This window comes from Polypterus senegalus, chromosome 15 (assembly GCF_016835505.1).
Source record: "Polypterus senegalus isolate Bchr_013 chromosome 15, ASM1683550v1, whole genome shotgun sequence".
Taxonomy (NCBI): domain Eukaryota; kingdom Metazoa; phylum Chordata; class Cladistia; order Polypteriformes; family Polypteridae; genus Polypterus; species Polypterus senegalus.
In genome coordinates this window covers 127,466,524-127,483,461 of record NC_053168.1, presented here as the reverse complement: position 1 = coordinate 127,483,461, position 16,938 = coordinate 127,466,524, and the positions used below count along the sequence as shown (strand labels likewise).

The 16,938-nt window shown below is 42.2% G+C and overlaps 1 protein-coding gene across 1 annotated transcript in view; it reads left to right on the top strand.

Annotated features, from left to right (window-relative positions):
• Nucleotides 1-16,938, top strand: part of csmd3b (CUB and Sushi multiple domains 3b) — a 1,150,768-nt gene that overhangs the window by 653,849 nt on the left and 479,981 nt on the right. The window contains 1 exon segment of the mRNA XM_039737543.1: nucleotides 1,686-1,763. Within this exon segment, the coding sequence (XP_039593477.1) occupies nucleotides 1,686-1,763 (78 nt within the window).

The window sequence follows — 16,938 nt, the reverse complement described above, 5'->3', positions numbered from 1 at the left end:
CTCGGTAGGGAATTACCGTCAGCCAAACCATGATCACACGCACATGTCACAGCTTAAAGTCGAGGTAGGTCAAGCTGTACGGGATCAACTGCATTGTTTTTTTGGAGATGCACATTATTTCTGAATTTGAGGTCTGCAGCACATTCCAAAAAAAAAGTTGGGACAGGCATAGTTTAGGATGTGGCAAGTAAGTTAAAATAACAATGCGAGGCAATAGTCTTCTAGGAGTGGAGAAGGTCTCCAAAGACGGCCAAGTCGTTTGGGAGCAAAGGCGGATCAGGACTCAACAATTTGACCACAGATACATCAGCGAATAATCAGGCACTTTGACAACAACGTTCCCCTGAAAAGAAGTGAGAGTTTGGGCATTTCACCTTCTGCAGTGCGTGACACAAATGAAAAGATTCAAGGAACTTGAACTCAACTTACAGGACGGTGAGATGTGAAGCGGGGTCTGGGCAAACCCAACTGTGGTGGAGCAGGGCGCACTCACTTGCCTGGAGCGACGGAGGAATGAGGGGTTCAAATCGTTGGCCCCTTTACAGCAGAAACATAACCCTAACACAATGCCCCCATTTTTAATCGGCTGGTGAGTCTCACAACTTGCTCAAAATTCCAAAGATTTATTTTTTATTTTTTTTAATAAGATGAATGAATCAATGTCTACTACACTCACTGGATCAATGAGTTGTGTCCCATTTTGGAACTTTGCAGATCTGGTCAGCCCCCCATTGGCTACACTTCAACCACCACTAATGCGTAGCACCCACCTGGATTATGTGACGGCAGCCATTTTTGGATCCAGTACGCTCACCACACATTAGCTGTTAGGTGGTGAAAGGTTCAGAGAGAGAGCCAATTAAAGACAAGGGATGATTAGCGGGCAAGAATGACCCGGCCGTGGTGGGCAAGTTAACCAGGACATTGGGAAATCCTCAGTGGGCTGGTGCCCTGCCCTTCTCTGCTCACAAACAACGGGGGCTCCCTTCTCTGTTCACCAAACAACGGGGGCACCTTTCTCTGCTCACAAACAATGGGGGCTCCCTCCTCTGCTCAATTGGCTCTCTTTTAAAGCTCCTGCCAGCCCTTCCTCTCCCCAGCAGCCCGTTGCAGACGTCCAATCAGGGCAGTAACCCTGGGGACTGCTGGGAATTGGAGTCCACTAAGTTGTAGCACGGCTAGAATTTTGCAGTCATCGGATCCAACACGAATGTTCGTTTTCGAAACAAAGAAATAAATTCTCAAGGTGAAACCTCAAATCAAGTGTTGTCAGGTTCGTGACAAATCGACCCTCCTTGCCTTTCTTAGCATTTTCCATTCTGTCCCAGCATGTTTGGATTCCTTGGATTTTTAGAAATGCAAAGACTCGAAGAAGCAAAGTGAAGCCTTCGGTACCCACCTGTTTAAGTCCAATTTAAATAATGTGAATGGACTCTTTGTACATTTCGACAGCCTGCCTGCCGGCCTTCCCTGCACTTGCCTCCCGTTTTCTTTTGCTTCTTCCCTTTTTTTGAACTGCTGACTTTACGTTTTTATTATTATTATTATTATTATTCTCCTCATGCTTTAAGGTTGCCTTCTTCTGCTTTTTTTTTTTTTTTTTAATTTAATTTTAATTCCAGATGCAATGGGAATTTTTTGGAGACTGTCTCACCTGATACATGTTTTTGTTTTTCCTTAACTAGTGAAAAGGTCCGTAGATTTTAAATCTAGAGGAGTTAAATTATTCCCAGGCAAAGACAACAGCAACAAGTTTTCTATCTGTGAGTCTACCTTTTGTTACTTTTTTATAGCAATTTTGTGATTCTGTGCTGTTTGTATTGTCTCTGTGTTCCTCTGCCTTTTTTAAGTTTGACATTGTGAAGGATGTGTGTACTGTGCGTGTAACTATGCATGACAGAAGGGGCTGTGGGAAATGTAAGCAGTTTGCTGCCTCTTATCTCATTGAATTTTAATCGTCTAATATTTCCACCAACAGTTAGGAAAAGCAAGAAAATGCTAAGGTTTTATTTCTCTTTTTCAAGTGCTTAAAAATGAAGCAATAAAGAATTACACAGATTAATGAGTCATCGTTCAATCTGTGTGCTGATCTGTAAATTCTCAGCAGACCTCTGACTTTTGAACTCACCTGTGGGATAAATGAAGACATCGACTGCTGAGTTATTTATTACCGGGACCCTGCCGTTTAGGTCTAGGCATCTACTACATGAATAAAACACTTTGGGTCTCTGTGTCCAGTCCCTCTGAACAATCAGACTGGATTGTTTGGGCTTTGGTGACACGAAGAAAGCGGAAAGGCCAGCAAGTGAGTGAGTCGCACGTGGAGGAGTAAAGGAGTAGGGGGCACACGGAAAGAGAGAGAGAGAGATGCCTTCAGATATGGAAAGTATGAAACTGGCGAGAATAACGACGGGGTCTGATGAGCGAGCTTCATGGGAACGCAGAGACGGTCCGACACACGTGACTACAGATGAACGGCACAGGAGGAGCACGTAGGGCAAGAGATAGCAAATATTTTAAAATTACTTGGCAAGTATCTATATAAAGTCCTGAAATAGAATCCATATGACCCCACAAGATTGAGGATTACCCAAACCCCTGGCTTGTAAAGAAATGGGCCATAAATAGTCTTTATTAAAAGAGACCCGTTTGCAAAAATAAGAAAATATAGGATTAGGTTTAGGGATACTTTATTATCCCAGAGGGAGATTTGTTTGGAGCAGGAAAGTACAAAAGCAGAAGACATTGTTACAGAAATACAAAAGATAAATAAAGACGCACATTTGACAACCGATGTTATTGCATTAACGCACGCTCAAGATCAGTACGTGGAAGAAAAAATGACTTTCAACAGTATCCACAATGTTAACGCTTCTAGAATTGAACATTTAGCAGAGTCCCTATAAGTAAGGGAATTTAAAATGCTTAAAGCTCTAGGAATGAAAGAGTTCCTAAATCCGTTGCTCTTTACATTTGGAAATATATAGGCAAATGACTAAAGGAGCCGAAAGAGAAAAAAAAAAAGAGGCAAAAGGAGTTGCCAACGAGGGGAGCCGAAAGTCAACAAGTCCCAGTGTTGAAATCCTTAAACTGAGGGCAACAAGAGTTGAAGAAACCGGCAAATACAAAGGAAAAGAAAGGCAACGCTCACCGCAAAACTTACAATCCATCGAAGCGCATTCAATGAACCGCAGCGACTACACTTCCCAGCCTTCCTTTTATGGAAGTGATGCAAGGAGTGGGAGGTCCCAACTTCACAAAGAACATGAAGACCTCTAAAGAAGCACTGCCTAAATATTCTTAAACATAACAATAAGCAATAATATTAAACATATTGGCTAAATGATACACGAATGGAACAATAGCAATAGAAATTATTATTATTTCTATTATTATTATTATTAAGAAATGGAAGCTCAAAAATAATGTTTGTGAGAAGCAGGCATTATGGGAATGCACTTGAGATAGTGAACGCCATGCGCTGAAGGCCCATGTAGGGTAAGCGGTAGCTGATACTCGTGATCTTTGACAGCTGCGATGCCTTGTGTTTGATAAATAAAGAACTCGGTCAAAACTCGTAAAGAAATGAATCAGAAAGCAACAGTTTTACTCTCAGCAGTAACAGCTAATTACTTTACTTTGGCCTGCAACATGACTGATGTGAATGATGAGAGGCCTTGAAGGACGACGCCACACAGAGTGCAGGCTAAGAGGCACATGTGCCCCAAACAAAACGCGTTTCATTGTGCCGTCCACGCTAATTGCCTACAACACGTTTGGTAGTTGCCAACCATTTGCACTCATCGGCCGGCAGAAATTCCATGCAATGGCACCCTGGCAGTTATTGAACTGAAAAATAATTGTTGAGGAAAGAAACAGTCACCAGGTAACAGTAAGCTATTCAAAGTGAGGACAGATTGGGACAGACTGGGTGAACTTCAGAAAGTCGCGCCAATGACATCATCACGGCGCCATATCAATGTCTCCTTAGATGAAAAGCATCACATTTTTAGATTAGATAAGCCAGGGGGTGTCAAAGGTATCGAGTGATAAATTAGTAAAAACTAATGGTGCTATGGCCTCAGAAATTATCATTGTCGTCATCAGCCATATTGAAATGAGAATGACGTCTTCCAGTCTTGTGTATTGTTGGCTTTCAAGGATTTATTCTAGAAGATCAGACTCGACTTGAAGAGTTCAATGACAGCAGCCTATCAGACACTTTTATAAATGGAGCTGCCATGAAGGAAGAGAACTCTGCTTGGTTTAAAGAGCCGCACGTCATAACAATTGAGCCAAATAGATTCCATACCTTTCTGTCTTCCTTCAATCCCACTTTTAGTAACTAATCTGGTTAGGCTTAGTGTTGGCTTTGAGTTACACTGTAACATGACCTCTTAATTCCATCACTAGTGAGTTTCGTTAACATGCACGTTCTTACAATTTGTTATATTATTTCCACTCATTCATCTTCAGTATTCCAGATACCAATGTCCGCACATCACACGGCCCCTTATTGATTTTCAATAATCAACGTTTTCCTGACCGGAGCAGCTTTTACTGTTTTCTAGGATACCACAATTGCTTGTTTTGTTTTTTTTTTTCTTTTTCTTTTTTTTTTTCCTTAGACAATTACGGGCATTTCATTCTAAAACTAAAGCCTACCATTAGGCTGTCAAAAGATGTAAAGTATCAATTATGCAAAAAACGCAATTTAATTTAAATAATTGCTGGACATTGCCTAGATGGATTTAAAAATGTAATTATTCTATTAACCTTGGGGAAAATATCAATTAAAAATTTGCAAACATTGTAATTAATGTTTATTCATTAAACTACTATGGTAATGTTTTTCTTTGCAAACATTATTACATTTTATTTCCCCATTTACATGTACAACATATTAATTTTTTTTTCAATCCCCATTCGAGCGTGACCCACATTTAACTGTCTTTAAGGATTAAACCAGCCAGTCCTGGTCATAGTCTCACATTTGCGCATTGAGCTTGAGCTTGAACCTGACACACAGCGACAATCTCAAATCTGTAGGATCAGATAGATGAACGTCTGCGTCCGGAGTCACAAGGCAGGAGCAAAACCTGAAGAGGACATGAGCCAATCTCAGGACAGGTGCCAGTTGGAGACAATCTGATCCTGCCAACTACGCTAAAATATCTATCTATCTATCTATCTATCTATCTATCTATCTATCTATCTATCTATCTATCTATCTATCTATCTATCTATCTATCTTATCCTGCCTACTATACCAAATTCTATCTATCTATCTATCTATCTATCTATCTTATCCTGCCTACTATACCAAATTCTATCTATCTATCTATCTATCTATCTATCTATCTATCTATCTATCTATCTATCTATCTATCTATCTATCTATCTATCTTATCCTGCCTACTATACCAAATTTTATCTATCTATCTATCTTATCCTGCCTACTATACCAAATTTTATCTATCTATCTATCTTATCCTGCCTACTATACCAAATTCTATCTCTGTGCTCAGAAGCAAATCCTAACATATTTGTGAAATTTACCTGTCCCAAGTCTCCGATGGTGTCCCGTGTTCTCGATGAACTCATTTTACAGTCACCGTCTCAATCCACTGGACTCCTCCCTTCATAATTGTGAACACTTCAGTTTTGCCTTCTCTCGATTTGCTTAAACTGAAAAGGTTCCGCTCCTTCAGTCTTTCCTCACAACTCGAATATTTTTGTGGTGCCAGAATAACCGAGGCAGAAACATTCAGACACACACAAATGCAGAGTAAAGGTGTGGAAACTACATGTAGGACAAGACATAGCAAATATTTTTTAATTATTCTGTTAGCGTTTTTGACAGGTGCCATGGCTAGTATGTACATAAAGTCCCAAACTGGAATTAAAAAAAGCTCAGAAGGAAGAGGATTACCTAAACCCCTGGCTTATAGAGAGATGGGCCAAAAAAGAGGCTTTTTAAAAGGTCATGAGAAGTTTTAACAAAAATAAAAATATATAACCAAATGATCAAAAGAGCATAAAAGAGGAAAAATTAGTTGTCAACAAGGCCATCTGGAAACAAACAAACTCCAATGCGAAATTCTTAATCAAAATGCTCAAACTGAGGCAAACACCAGTTGAAGAAACCAGTAAATACTTAAGAATACTAAAATACTTGAAATACATGTGCAGATTCTGAGTAAATTATAAAAAATAATCATATTGAAAAATGAACAATGAAGAGAAGGAAAAGAGATATAAAGATGAACCTGGAAGGGGACCCTGGCAAAAACATCACAGAGAGCATTTCCTGGGTATTTGCTTTGCTACCACTCGCAAAATGACGGTGCCCACAATTAATAGCATTGATAGAAGATGCACAAAGCATTTAGCTATAATAAACACATTTTAAAGAAACAAAAATGTATTAATTTGAATTCTACGTGATTCAAAAACTAGCTGAAAAATGCGAGAGAGAACTCAGAAAAGCAATGAAATTGCAGCCAAGAAGCCATTTGTGGATGTGGGAGGCAGAGCGGAGTTCCCAGCTTCTCGTTGTCACCGGCACAGAAACTCCGAGGCAGCCTTGTCATTCATAAAATAGTAATGACGTACTGAAATAATGTAAATGTAAAAAATTCTGCCGCTATATCCAAAATATGCAATACTAGCTAATGAATACACTCCGTGATGTGCAATTTACATTTTTTATAAGTTAAGACAGAAACGGAGTCACTTCAGCAGATCATAGGTGACTTCTGGGAAACTGGGAAGCAAGAGACCTCCACTGTACGACATTTTGTGGAGTAGGCTGAATTTAAAACTCAATTTAAAGTAGAATGAAGGTTTATTGTAATCGTACTCACATGTCACTTCAAATCAAAAGTAAACTTTCTTCAAAGTTCAGGTGGTCTGCAGGGAACTGACAGAACGACAAAGATTTTGTTTGTTTCTTTCTTTTTTTCTTTCTTTCATCATTATAATGAAAGCCTCCAGATGTAAAATACTACGGCTTTAAATCTGGCTTTAAATATTTGGTATGCTCTGTGCATGTGTTGTCGGAAACTTTTGTGTTTGCATCAATAATTAGTGCATGGCTCGCATCAGAGGCCAGACTTCAGGAGACAGCATGAAAATGCAATTACCGTTTCGGGGAAAATTGATTCTGGAGGATTCCTTTTTTTTTGAAGATTTTTGTAATCTGACTACAAGACTAACAGGGCGACTCAGCACCGGGATGGGAAACAACTCTTTAAATGCATTCATGTCACTCATTTAAGTCATGTCAACATGTGAAAACGAGGGGGAACACAACAAACAAAGACCACAGCGTTTAGTTCAGCTTGGAAATCGATACGCCTGCAGCTCACAAAACCGCAGAAAAAGCTCGCCGGTCCACTTTACTGCTAACCTTGGAACAAATGTCAGGCACCTGTATGGTTACCACCGTTTAAAAAAAGGGTGGATAATAAATATAAAGGTAGTGCCATAGGCTTTGGACTTCAAACCCGGAGGGTAGGGCATCAGATCCCACTACTGACACCATTGTGTGACCCTGAGCAAGTCACGTGACCTGCCTGGGCTCCAATTGGAAAAGCAAAAGAAATGCAAACAATCGTATCATAAATGTTGCAAGTCAGCTTGGATAAAGACGTCAGCCAGATAAAGAAATGCAAATGTGTTGTGAACTAACAATAGCTTTTATCAAGCTATATCATTTTATGTATTTATGTAACAGGAAGAGAGGACATCGATAAAGAGTTGAAGGTAGTGAGGTTTAAAAACCAAAAAATACGCACAAATATTATGATGTCGTCTTTAAAGATGCGAGTTCAAGTCAGACGTTTCCCAAGATGGTGTAGCTTCCGGTTTTGGGTCCTTCTGACGTCTTATTTGTCTGTCTTTGCCCTTTTGTTGTGCCAGGCTGTAGCGTCACACGACCGAATTCAACGACGGTTTGCTCGTACCTTGACGTAAGCATCAGTTCCACTATTCGTGTCGACGTCGGATGACCGATTATCGCCGTCATCCCTAGGGCTCGATCCGAGCAGTGGTTCAGGTTCAGGTTATCCTAAAACTGCCTTTATGGCTTTTCATTTGCACTCATGTTTTCAGTTGGAGGCTCCGCCCCGCTCATAAATATTGATGAGTTCATTTAGAGCGTCAAAAAGCATAGAAATGTTTGATTTATCCAACAGATGTCCGCAGAGTACTGTCCTAGATGTTCTTCAGGCTTAAAACTGAAAAGCAGATTGTTACACATCACCCTGAGTCTGATTTGTGGTTGACTGTCACATTTGGGGTTAACACCAAGGAGGTTAAGGGGTCTCCTCCAATAAAAGACTGCTCATTCTCTTGCAGTTTTCACAATAAGTACAAGATAATAATAGGAAAGAGGATTATATTAAAAAAAAATACCTTTATATATACGGTATCCACACACACATACTGCCTGTTCTCCTACACTTTGTGTACTTTAGTTACAAACTGACGTGGCCCACTGATGAGATCAGCAACTACAGTGAAGGCCAGAGCCTTCACCCTGGAGCTCCAAGTAGGTGGAGATAACTTACTTGGCAGTATCTGGCATTATTTGAGTCAAAGTCCTCCCACAATCTTAATGTTAACCATAGTGCAACTGAGTGGAGCCCTGGATGTCTGGCGCCCATTGAGGTCAAGTCCGCCTACTTGGACTGCTACTTGGAGTCAACGCCACCTACTTGGAGTGCCCACCTGAGTCAACCCCACTCTCTTGGGCTGCCCATTGGAGTCTACTCCACCTACTGGACTGCCCATTGGAGTCAACTCCATTCTCTTGGGCTGCCCATTGGAGTCCACTCCACCTACTTGGACTGCCCATTGGAGTCAATGCCACCTACTTGGACTGCCCATTGGGATCAATTCCACCCTGTTGGACCGCCCATTGAAGTCAACTACGCCTACTGGGCTGCCCACCTGAGTCAACTCCACCCTCTTGGGCCACCCATCACTGTCAACTCCACCCACCCAGAGCTCCAGGTCGGAGACCCCAGGCTGCTGAGACATATCCTTGAGCACAGTTATCAAGTCTGACTTACCCATCAACTAGAAGTCATGCAATGTGACATCGGCTTTAGGAAGATGTTTCCAAAAATTTTCTGCTGAAAAACAAAAATATATAACAGCCACTAATTTGTGTGCTTGTCATACTGCGCACCACAATGGATTCCTTACATATTGCCATGCTATGCTTTGTAAAATTACCGACAGATCTTTTCAACCTCGACATGACAGTTGCCTTCAAAGCTCAATGCCATTTCTTTAAACTGCTCAGAGTTCAGACTTGCTGTTTCTTGACCATTTGGATTGTCACAGAATTTTTTTTCCTGCCCTCTCATATGGTGTTTATTGCTTAAAAAATAAAATCTGATTTAAAACAATTGACTGCGGAGCAGGTTAAAATGGTAACACTTACAGTAAACGGCACTCATGGGTCTTGTGGGGGGGCATACCTAGCAGCTATAATGTTAAGCGGATCGTTGCTTCAATCCGATTGAAATTTTTTGAGCATTGGACCCCAGTCATTCTGCACATCACCCGTAAACATGAATTCATTTTTCCCAGTAGTGTGTCTTCTAACCCCCGATGCCTGTGACACGATGGCTCTTCCTTCTACGACTCCATTGCTAATCTGCTTGAATCAAAATGACAAGAATTCCGATTTCATTAAAGATAGTAATTCAAATTCAAGAGCTTATTTGGAAGTACTTGGCTTAATGTGCATGAATACATTAAATGGTTTTGCATGGCTTTCGTGCTCATCAACAATTTGTAGAGGGTCACTAGTGAAGAAGAATAAAAATTAATGTCATTTTTCAAAGGATCACACGTTTTTTTTTTAACCAAAAACTAGGATACATTCCAGGGAAAAAGAAAAATGAAAGGGCTGAGTATTTCCATCTCATTTAACATACCTGAAAAAGAAATCCAGGCCTCTGATATGAAGATAATTATATGCACTCTGTGAAAAATGAAGTTATAATAACAATAATTCATTTGAGCATTTTTTTTTCATCTCGTCCCCATCTTTAAACTGCTCTGTTGTCATTTCCAGTCTGTTTGTGGGAAGGAGAGACAAGTCAATAGACGGATTGGGAGAGCATGGGGGCCTCGTGAGGTCGCTGGAAAGGAGTGTGTGGCTTTCCCGATGTCTCTGCATAAGGACGAAGAGTCCTGGTGCTGGACTGGATGCCATCCAGTGACCTGAGGCGAAGACTGGACTCCTGTGTCTCTTCAGATGGGCCTTGGGTACCGCTGGCGTGACTTTGTGTTGCTCACGGAGCATAGGACCTGCATTTTGAGGGAGCGTCAGTTAGGGCACTACGGCCATGTGGAGCGATTACCCAAGGGTGATCCGGCTCATTGTTGAGGACCCGAGTGGTTGGACCAGGCCAAGTGGATGCCCACGTAACACCTGGCTGCAGCAGATAGAGGGTCATTTCCAAAGGGTGGGACTGCCTGGGGAGGTTTGCCAACCAGCATCCCAAGCTGTTTTGTCATGTGGTGGGTGCGGTGCATGCTCCCCAACCTGACCTGACCTGTGAGAAGGAATACATGACAAGATGTTTGAGCTTGGTAGGTTCAGGCCAGCCAACACATTATGGCGTTTTCGTTCTTATGAAGACTAATAAAGGCCTGGGCCCATTGCATAAAAATGAGAGCAGAATCCTGAGAATTCCTGGCCGTGTTGCCCGTCTAAGAAGTGTTTTCCAACCTCTGGGCTATGGCGGTATATTATCCCTGAATGAAACTAAACTGCCCAATCTCACTGCTCCCGTGATCACAACTCGATTCACAGTGTCAGCAAGTGGGTGATGGCCAATCCGGGATAAGCTCCTCAACCACCACTCTGGCTAGAGTGCTCGATTCATCACAGACGAAAACCACTGATGGGTCAGCTTGATTCATATTATATTGTGATGATCAAGCGAGAGGGACCTCCCCACCCATAGAGATGGCTGTGTGTGAAAATCCCAGCAGTTTGTGAAATCCTCAGAGCAGCCCGTCTGGCACCAAAGACCATGCCAGGCCACTTCAGTCCCCTTTCATGCCCATTTCTGATGCTCAGTTTGTCTTCAGGCCGGAATGCATTGTGTCGCTGCCATGTGATTGGCTGATTAGATAATCGCGATAACAAGCAGTTGATCAGGTGTCCCTAATAAAGTGTTTATTTAATAACACAGCGGAACGACAAGAATGGAAAACTGTATCGGGATCACTCAAAGAACAAAACTAGCAGCCGATTCGCATTGTAGTCCAGCAGCTCCGCAGAACAACACATTACACACGCCCGTAAATATGGTGCGTGGTTTAAATCGAGTCTTTTCTTGATTCCTCCTTCACAACGTGTGCAGGTTAGCTGCAGTCCGTGTGCCTGCCGCTCATTCTGTTAGCGAATGTCCCCAAGGTGTTGAAACTGCAAACCAAAAAGTACGAACTAGAATTAACATCTTAACGTTTGGCTAAAGTCCGTGGAGAGATTATTAAATAAAACCTCGTGCAATATGTGATTGGTGTGGGCCTGGAATTTCAGACACGTTTTTGGATTCATTAAGAGGCTGAAGAAATCCGAAGCAAATTTCTAGATGAGACGTAGGCTACGTTCACTCTGTAGAGTAAAGAGACTCAGTTGCAATTTTTGGATTATATTTGATTTTTTTTTTTGACATTCTAATTTTGAAAGCAATCTAAATCCGATACGAGTGTCACGAATGTGCCTAGCATGTACAAAATGAACAAAAACAGATGTGAATTCAAAAAATGTTAGTAATCTTAACAAGGCTGAAGAATAACCTGCAAAATAAGCAGCCAGCTTCAGCCTCGAGTTATCTTAATAATAATAATCTTAATATTGATAATGATAATAATAATAATTCTTTACTACTCAAAGCACTTCACATAGCGAGTGGGCAGCCACTTCAACCACCACTAATGGGTAGCACCCACCTGGATGATGTGACGCCAGCCATTTTGGCTCCAGTACACTCGCCACACATTGGCTATTAGGTGGTGAAGGGGGTCAGAGAGAGAGCCAATTAAAGACAGGAGATGATTAGGGGGCCAGAATGACCGGGCTGTGGTGGGCAATCTAACCAGGACACCAGGATATTCCCTACTAATTACAAAGGATGCCCAGTTATCTTTTATGACCACAGAGAGTCCAGACATGAACGAGGTCTTATCAGAAGGATGGCCCCAGGATGACACAGTGTCCCTATCACTGCACTGGGGGGCGTTGGGATCCCCACAAACAGAGCACAGGGTAAGTGCCCCCTGCTGGCCTCACCAACACTTCTTCCAGTAGCAACCAAAGCTTTCCCTACTTGGTCTCCCATCCAAGTCCTGGCCTTGCTGGGCCTGAATATGCTTAGCCTCTTGAAAATTTTTAATATTAAAGATTTGAATTCCAGTCTGAAGATATATTGGAAGTAATATCATCTCTTCAGTTCTGGATAAGCCATCAGACACGCTTCATTTTTTGTTTGTTATACCACAAAGTAACCATCATTGAGCCAAGCTGTAATCCTGCTCCATCTTTGCCATTACTGGTGCGTCAATCTTCTTCCCACAAATCAATGGCAGGTCCATTTCTAGGGACGTCTGTAGGATTTTTGGGGGTCAGGGTCTTACCCGCCTCTGTGATTGTCACTCAGTGTTGCACGCGGAAGAAAATCTGAAGCGGGGAGTTTCACAAGACTTGTGCCATGTACTGTATGTAAATTCTGTCCCCCTTGGGAATTTGTGCGAGTTGTACGAGTATCTTAAATAAAACGTTTACCGTTGATCAGAGCTATTTTGTATTTGAGGGCTTATGGCGATTGTTCGTGAATATATGGGTCTGGGTGGCAGATGCCCCTGCCATTGCTAAACCTGTCCGGTGTTTATCATCAGTTAGGGTGGATGCAGCTTTCTCGTGTTATTAATTCATTCAAACACCATTCAGCCGCAAGTTGATAACGCTGGTCTTTATAATAGAAATCTACAGATCATTATGTTTAATCAATTCAGTCTTATATGTGATTACATAATTGCTTTCCACTTCTGTTTATTTCCAGAGAAGTGACTTTTCTAATCTCTATTATTTAACCTACCTAAAGCACCAGGAGAGGGCGCCACTGTGTGAGCTGTTTATTAACTCGCTTGTGTTGGGCGTCTGAGCGTTTGTCTGACGAGTAAAAGAAGAAAATACACAAAATATACAAGTCAAGCATCCGCTCTAAAGGTCACATTGTAACAGTAAGCTCATTCCTAGTTGAAGTCGTGCAGAACGTTCGTTCGTTTGAAGTTAGAAAATTCGCCGATGCTTTTCAAAGGGAGATTTTGAAATTTCAAAACCTTGCACGGTGCAATCTGTTTGAGATATCGCAGCTGAAAAACTGAACGGTCTCAACACATTTCAACAAAATTGGTTCATGCAGGGCCAAGTTCTTGACAGACAGACAGACCTGGGCTATTGCAATAGGTGCTTCACACATTACAGTACATAGAAACACACCTAAAAAGTGTGTATCTGTCCCGCAATACGAGTCAGAATGAGCAGAGCTGTGGTACGCCCTGAACATCGTAGTGCATATCTTCTTTCAGTATTTTGTGCTTGAAAACGTCATGTCACTCATGGAAAGTATGAGCATGCCTAACAACACATTTTCTCATCCTCTTACCCCCTTCATCATCTTTCCACAAGAAGATCCATTTCTTTAAAGACAGACTAATCGCATCAACAGATATGGCATGTGGTTTACTAACTGGGTTCAGATCAAGTCTTCTCTTGATTCCTCCTTCACAATGTGTGTAGGTTAGCTTTAGTTAACTCTTTGAAATGTGGAAATGACAAAAGGAAAATTAGGACTCGTAACGTGGCCAGATTTTACGTTGAACTTGGCCAGATTCCGGTGAGAAGTTATTAAATCTGGAATAAAATTTGTCTTTGTTTATAATTAACAGGAAAATTCATCTCATACTTTATGTTGTTTAGCAGTTTTAGCCCATACTTCTTTTTACTCTCTTTCTTTCTCACTTCATTTAATTAATTAATTATATATAGAGAGTGAGCGGGTGTCCTTGTTCGACCACGGCCATGTTGACTGTCCAGTTTAGCTGTCCAACTCAATTAATATCATTTTGCAGAATGTCCTGTTTCTCGCTCCAATATCTCCAGTATTTTAGAGTAGCCACTTCCACAAACAGAATGTGGGAGATGGCTGGAATTTAGTTCCATTTGCTCATCCACTGGTTAATTTCCCGGAACAGGTGTGAAAAGTGAAAGTCGCAGGTTGAGACCAACGCAAAGGGGAGATCTTGTAAGTTGTGTGAAAGACCTTCAATGTCTGCAGGGTTTTCCGGTTTTTTTTTTGTTTGTTTTTTTAGCTAAAGTCGTCGATAATGCATTCAGGTCATTTATAATTTGGTTGTGTGCTAAAGCAAGCTTGACTTCTCTCGGATACATGCTGTAATAAAAACAAGAGACAGTTAGAAAGAGTTGGGGCACCTCAAAGGCTAAATGAAGGAAAGGAGGCAAAGATGTTCAAAGGTCTTTTCAGACTGAGGTAAAGATGGCGGCGCTGCCCCCTATGAGCAAGCCAGACTGGAAGTGGCATGGCCAGGAGATGACAACCTGGATGGGGCATCACAGGGATTGGTGTCGGTCCAGTCTTTAGGAAATAAAAGGAGGAAGGTAACAGCGGCAACTCTCGTCTCAGGGTGGGATTGCAACAGGAAGAGCCCTCAAGTGTCTCCCAGTCGCACGTGTGTGATGGTGCGTACCAATGTATGCCTCAGATGAGGTGAGGTGGAGATTCGCACCAGACTACCAAAAGCCATGTCGGTGTTTTCTCGGTTTGCTAACATTACTATTACTATTTTTTGCTATATAGCGCCTGACCCGACACAGATTGACATGGAGGCATGGGTAAAATGAAATAAACTATTTATTTGTCTTCACCTGTGGGGCACGTTTTCCCCGTGAACCCCACAGGCAAAACACACTCCCAAGCACAGTAATCAGCACCAAAGCACTCTCTTCTCTCACCACCACTCCTCCTCAGCGAGCTTCGTCCTCCTCCTCCCGACTCTGGACTCTGAGTGGTGGTCACTGGCTCCCTTTTATCAGACACCCAGAAGTGCTCTAGGTGGTTGATTGCCGACATCCAGCTAAACTTCCGGGTAAGGTGAAACCAGTGCCCAAAAAGGGCCAGCCGCTCCTGTTGCAGCACCCCCTGGCGGCGCCTGCAGAACCCCACAGACTATACACAGAACTCCAACCCCCATGAAGCCCTGCGGGAGTCTGAGGCATCGCTGAAACCCAGGGAGGCTGCCATCTAGCGTCCAGGGGGAGATACTGGGATACCCACCCTTGTCCCCCTGGCAGATGTGGTGAAGGGGGGCCCCGGCCACCTGTCACAACACTAAGTTTGCAGTCAGTTTTTGTGTACTTGGCCTATGAATTATCTGGTGTCAATCTCACATAAGTTGAAGCGGTAGATTTCGTGATATCATTTTAGATCTCGAGGCAACTCTTCAATTTGTGTCTGTTAAGGCCATCTCACATTAGACGACTTTTCCAGGGACCTTCTACTGTAGCTTTACATAATCTTAGCCAATCAGAGGACGCCTGCAGTGTGCCGCCGTAAACTCGGTGACATAACGTGACTCCAGCCCGTCTGTGACTCACTCTGATGACGTCAAACAGGTGTTGTCTTTAGTCATAGGGGTGGGCTCAGCGTGCCACCAGAGCTGACAACCAATGAATGCTCATCTGGAAGTGCAATTCATGGAATGTAGCGACGAGGAATAAGAAACATGGCTGTTGTGAACTGGACCAACACAAGAGGGGCTTGTCTTTCTGACGTGATGGCGGTCACGTTATGTGACACGCCCAGAAATTTAGCTCTGGGTGGTGACCCTGGCCTGCTCACCCTCCCGGTGGACTTTACTTTGCGTATCTATGTGGGTACCTCTTCCCCCATCCTAAGCACTTCTGGGTTAGGACAGTTGGCAGATTTATTGTTGCCCACAAGATGGCTATAGTGTGTTAAGTGTGCCCTATAAATGTCTGATGCCCCATGTGTGGAAGAAAATTTAAAATGCAGACACCCCCCTCTATGAGAATGCCCCGATTTAAGCAATAAAACAACAGGAGGGAGAAAGCATCAATCGTTATTCTTTATCTAAATCTCGCAAGAGGAAAAAGCATCATGTCAGTGTTTCTGCAAAGAAAAGTGTGTCCTCTGCGCTCTCTTTATACAATCCATTGATTAGGTCACTGCTCAAAAATAGGAATTCATTACATAATTAGAAAACGTTTAACATGATTGGTTACACCCCGTTACTAACGGGACATGGCAGATAGTTGATACCTTAAATGGCCACAATTTGATTGATAGTCCTGTTTGTGACTTTTTGAATGAATTCTTATTTGTATTTTAGGAGAGTTTCTCCACATACGTCTTGTTTTCTCAAAAAGTAAAGATTAATGGCCAAATTTATTACAATCCAGCTGGGTACAAAAACAGGAAACAGTACTACAGAAGAATGGTTATGCCATAAATATAATGTTTTCTCTTAAGGGGTTATATAAAAAAAAAAACAAGAAATACATTTATCATAGTGAATAATAAAATGACAGCGTCAGCTTTTAAGCTTAAGCTCAGAAGGATATGAGACACATGCCAATGCACATTGGACCCGGGTTCAAATTCAGCTCTTACGCACGCTAGCAGAGTATTTTATCTACTTATTTTTACTTATGTTATAGATACGCTGACATTTCACTGCTCACTTAGTCTAATGCAAGTTTGGTTCTGCCTCATGCCCAATGTGACCAGTTGGGCTTACGCTCATGCCAAATTACAGATGGGCAGCCAATTCATCGCACACAGCTGGCTGGTTTTGGGTCATCGG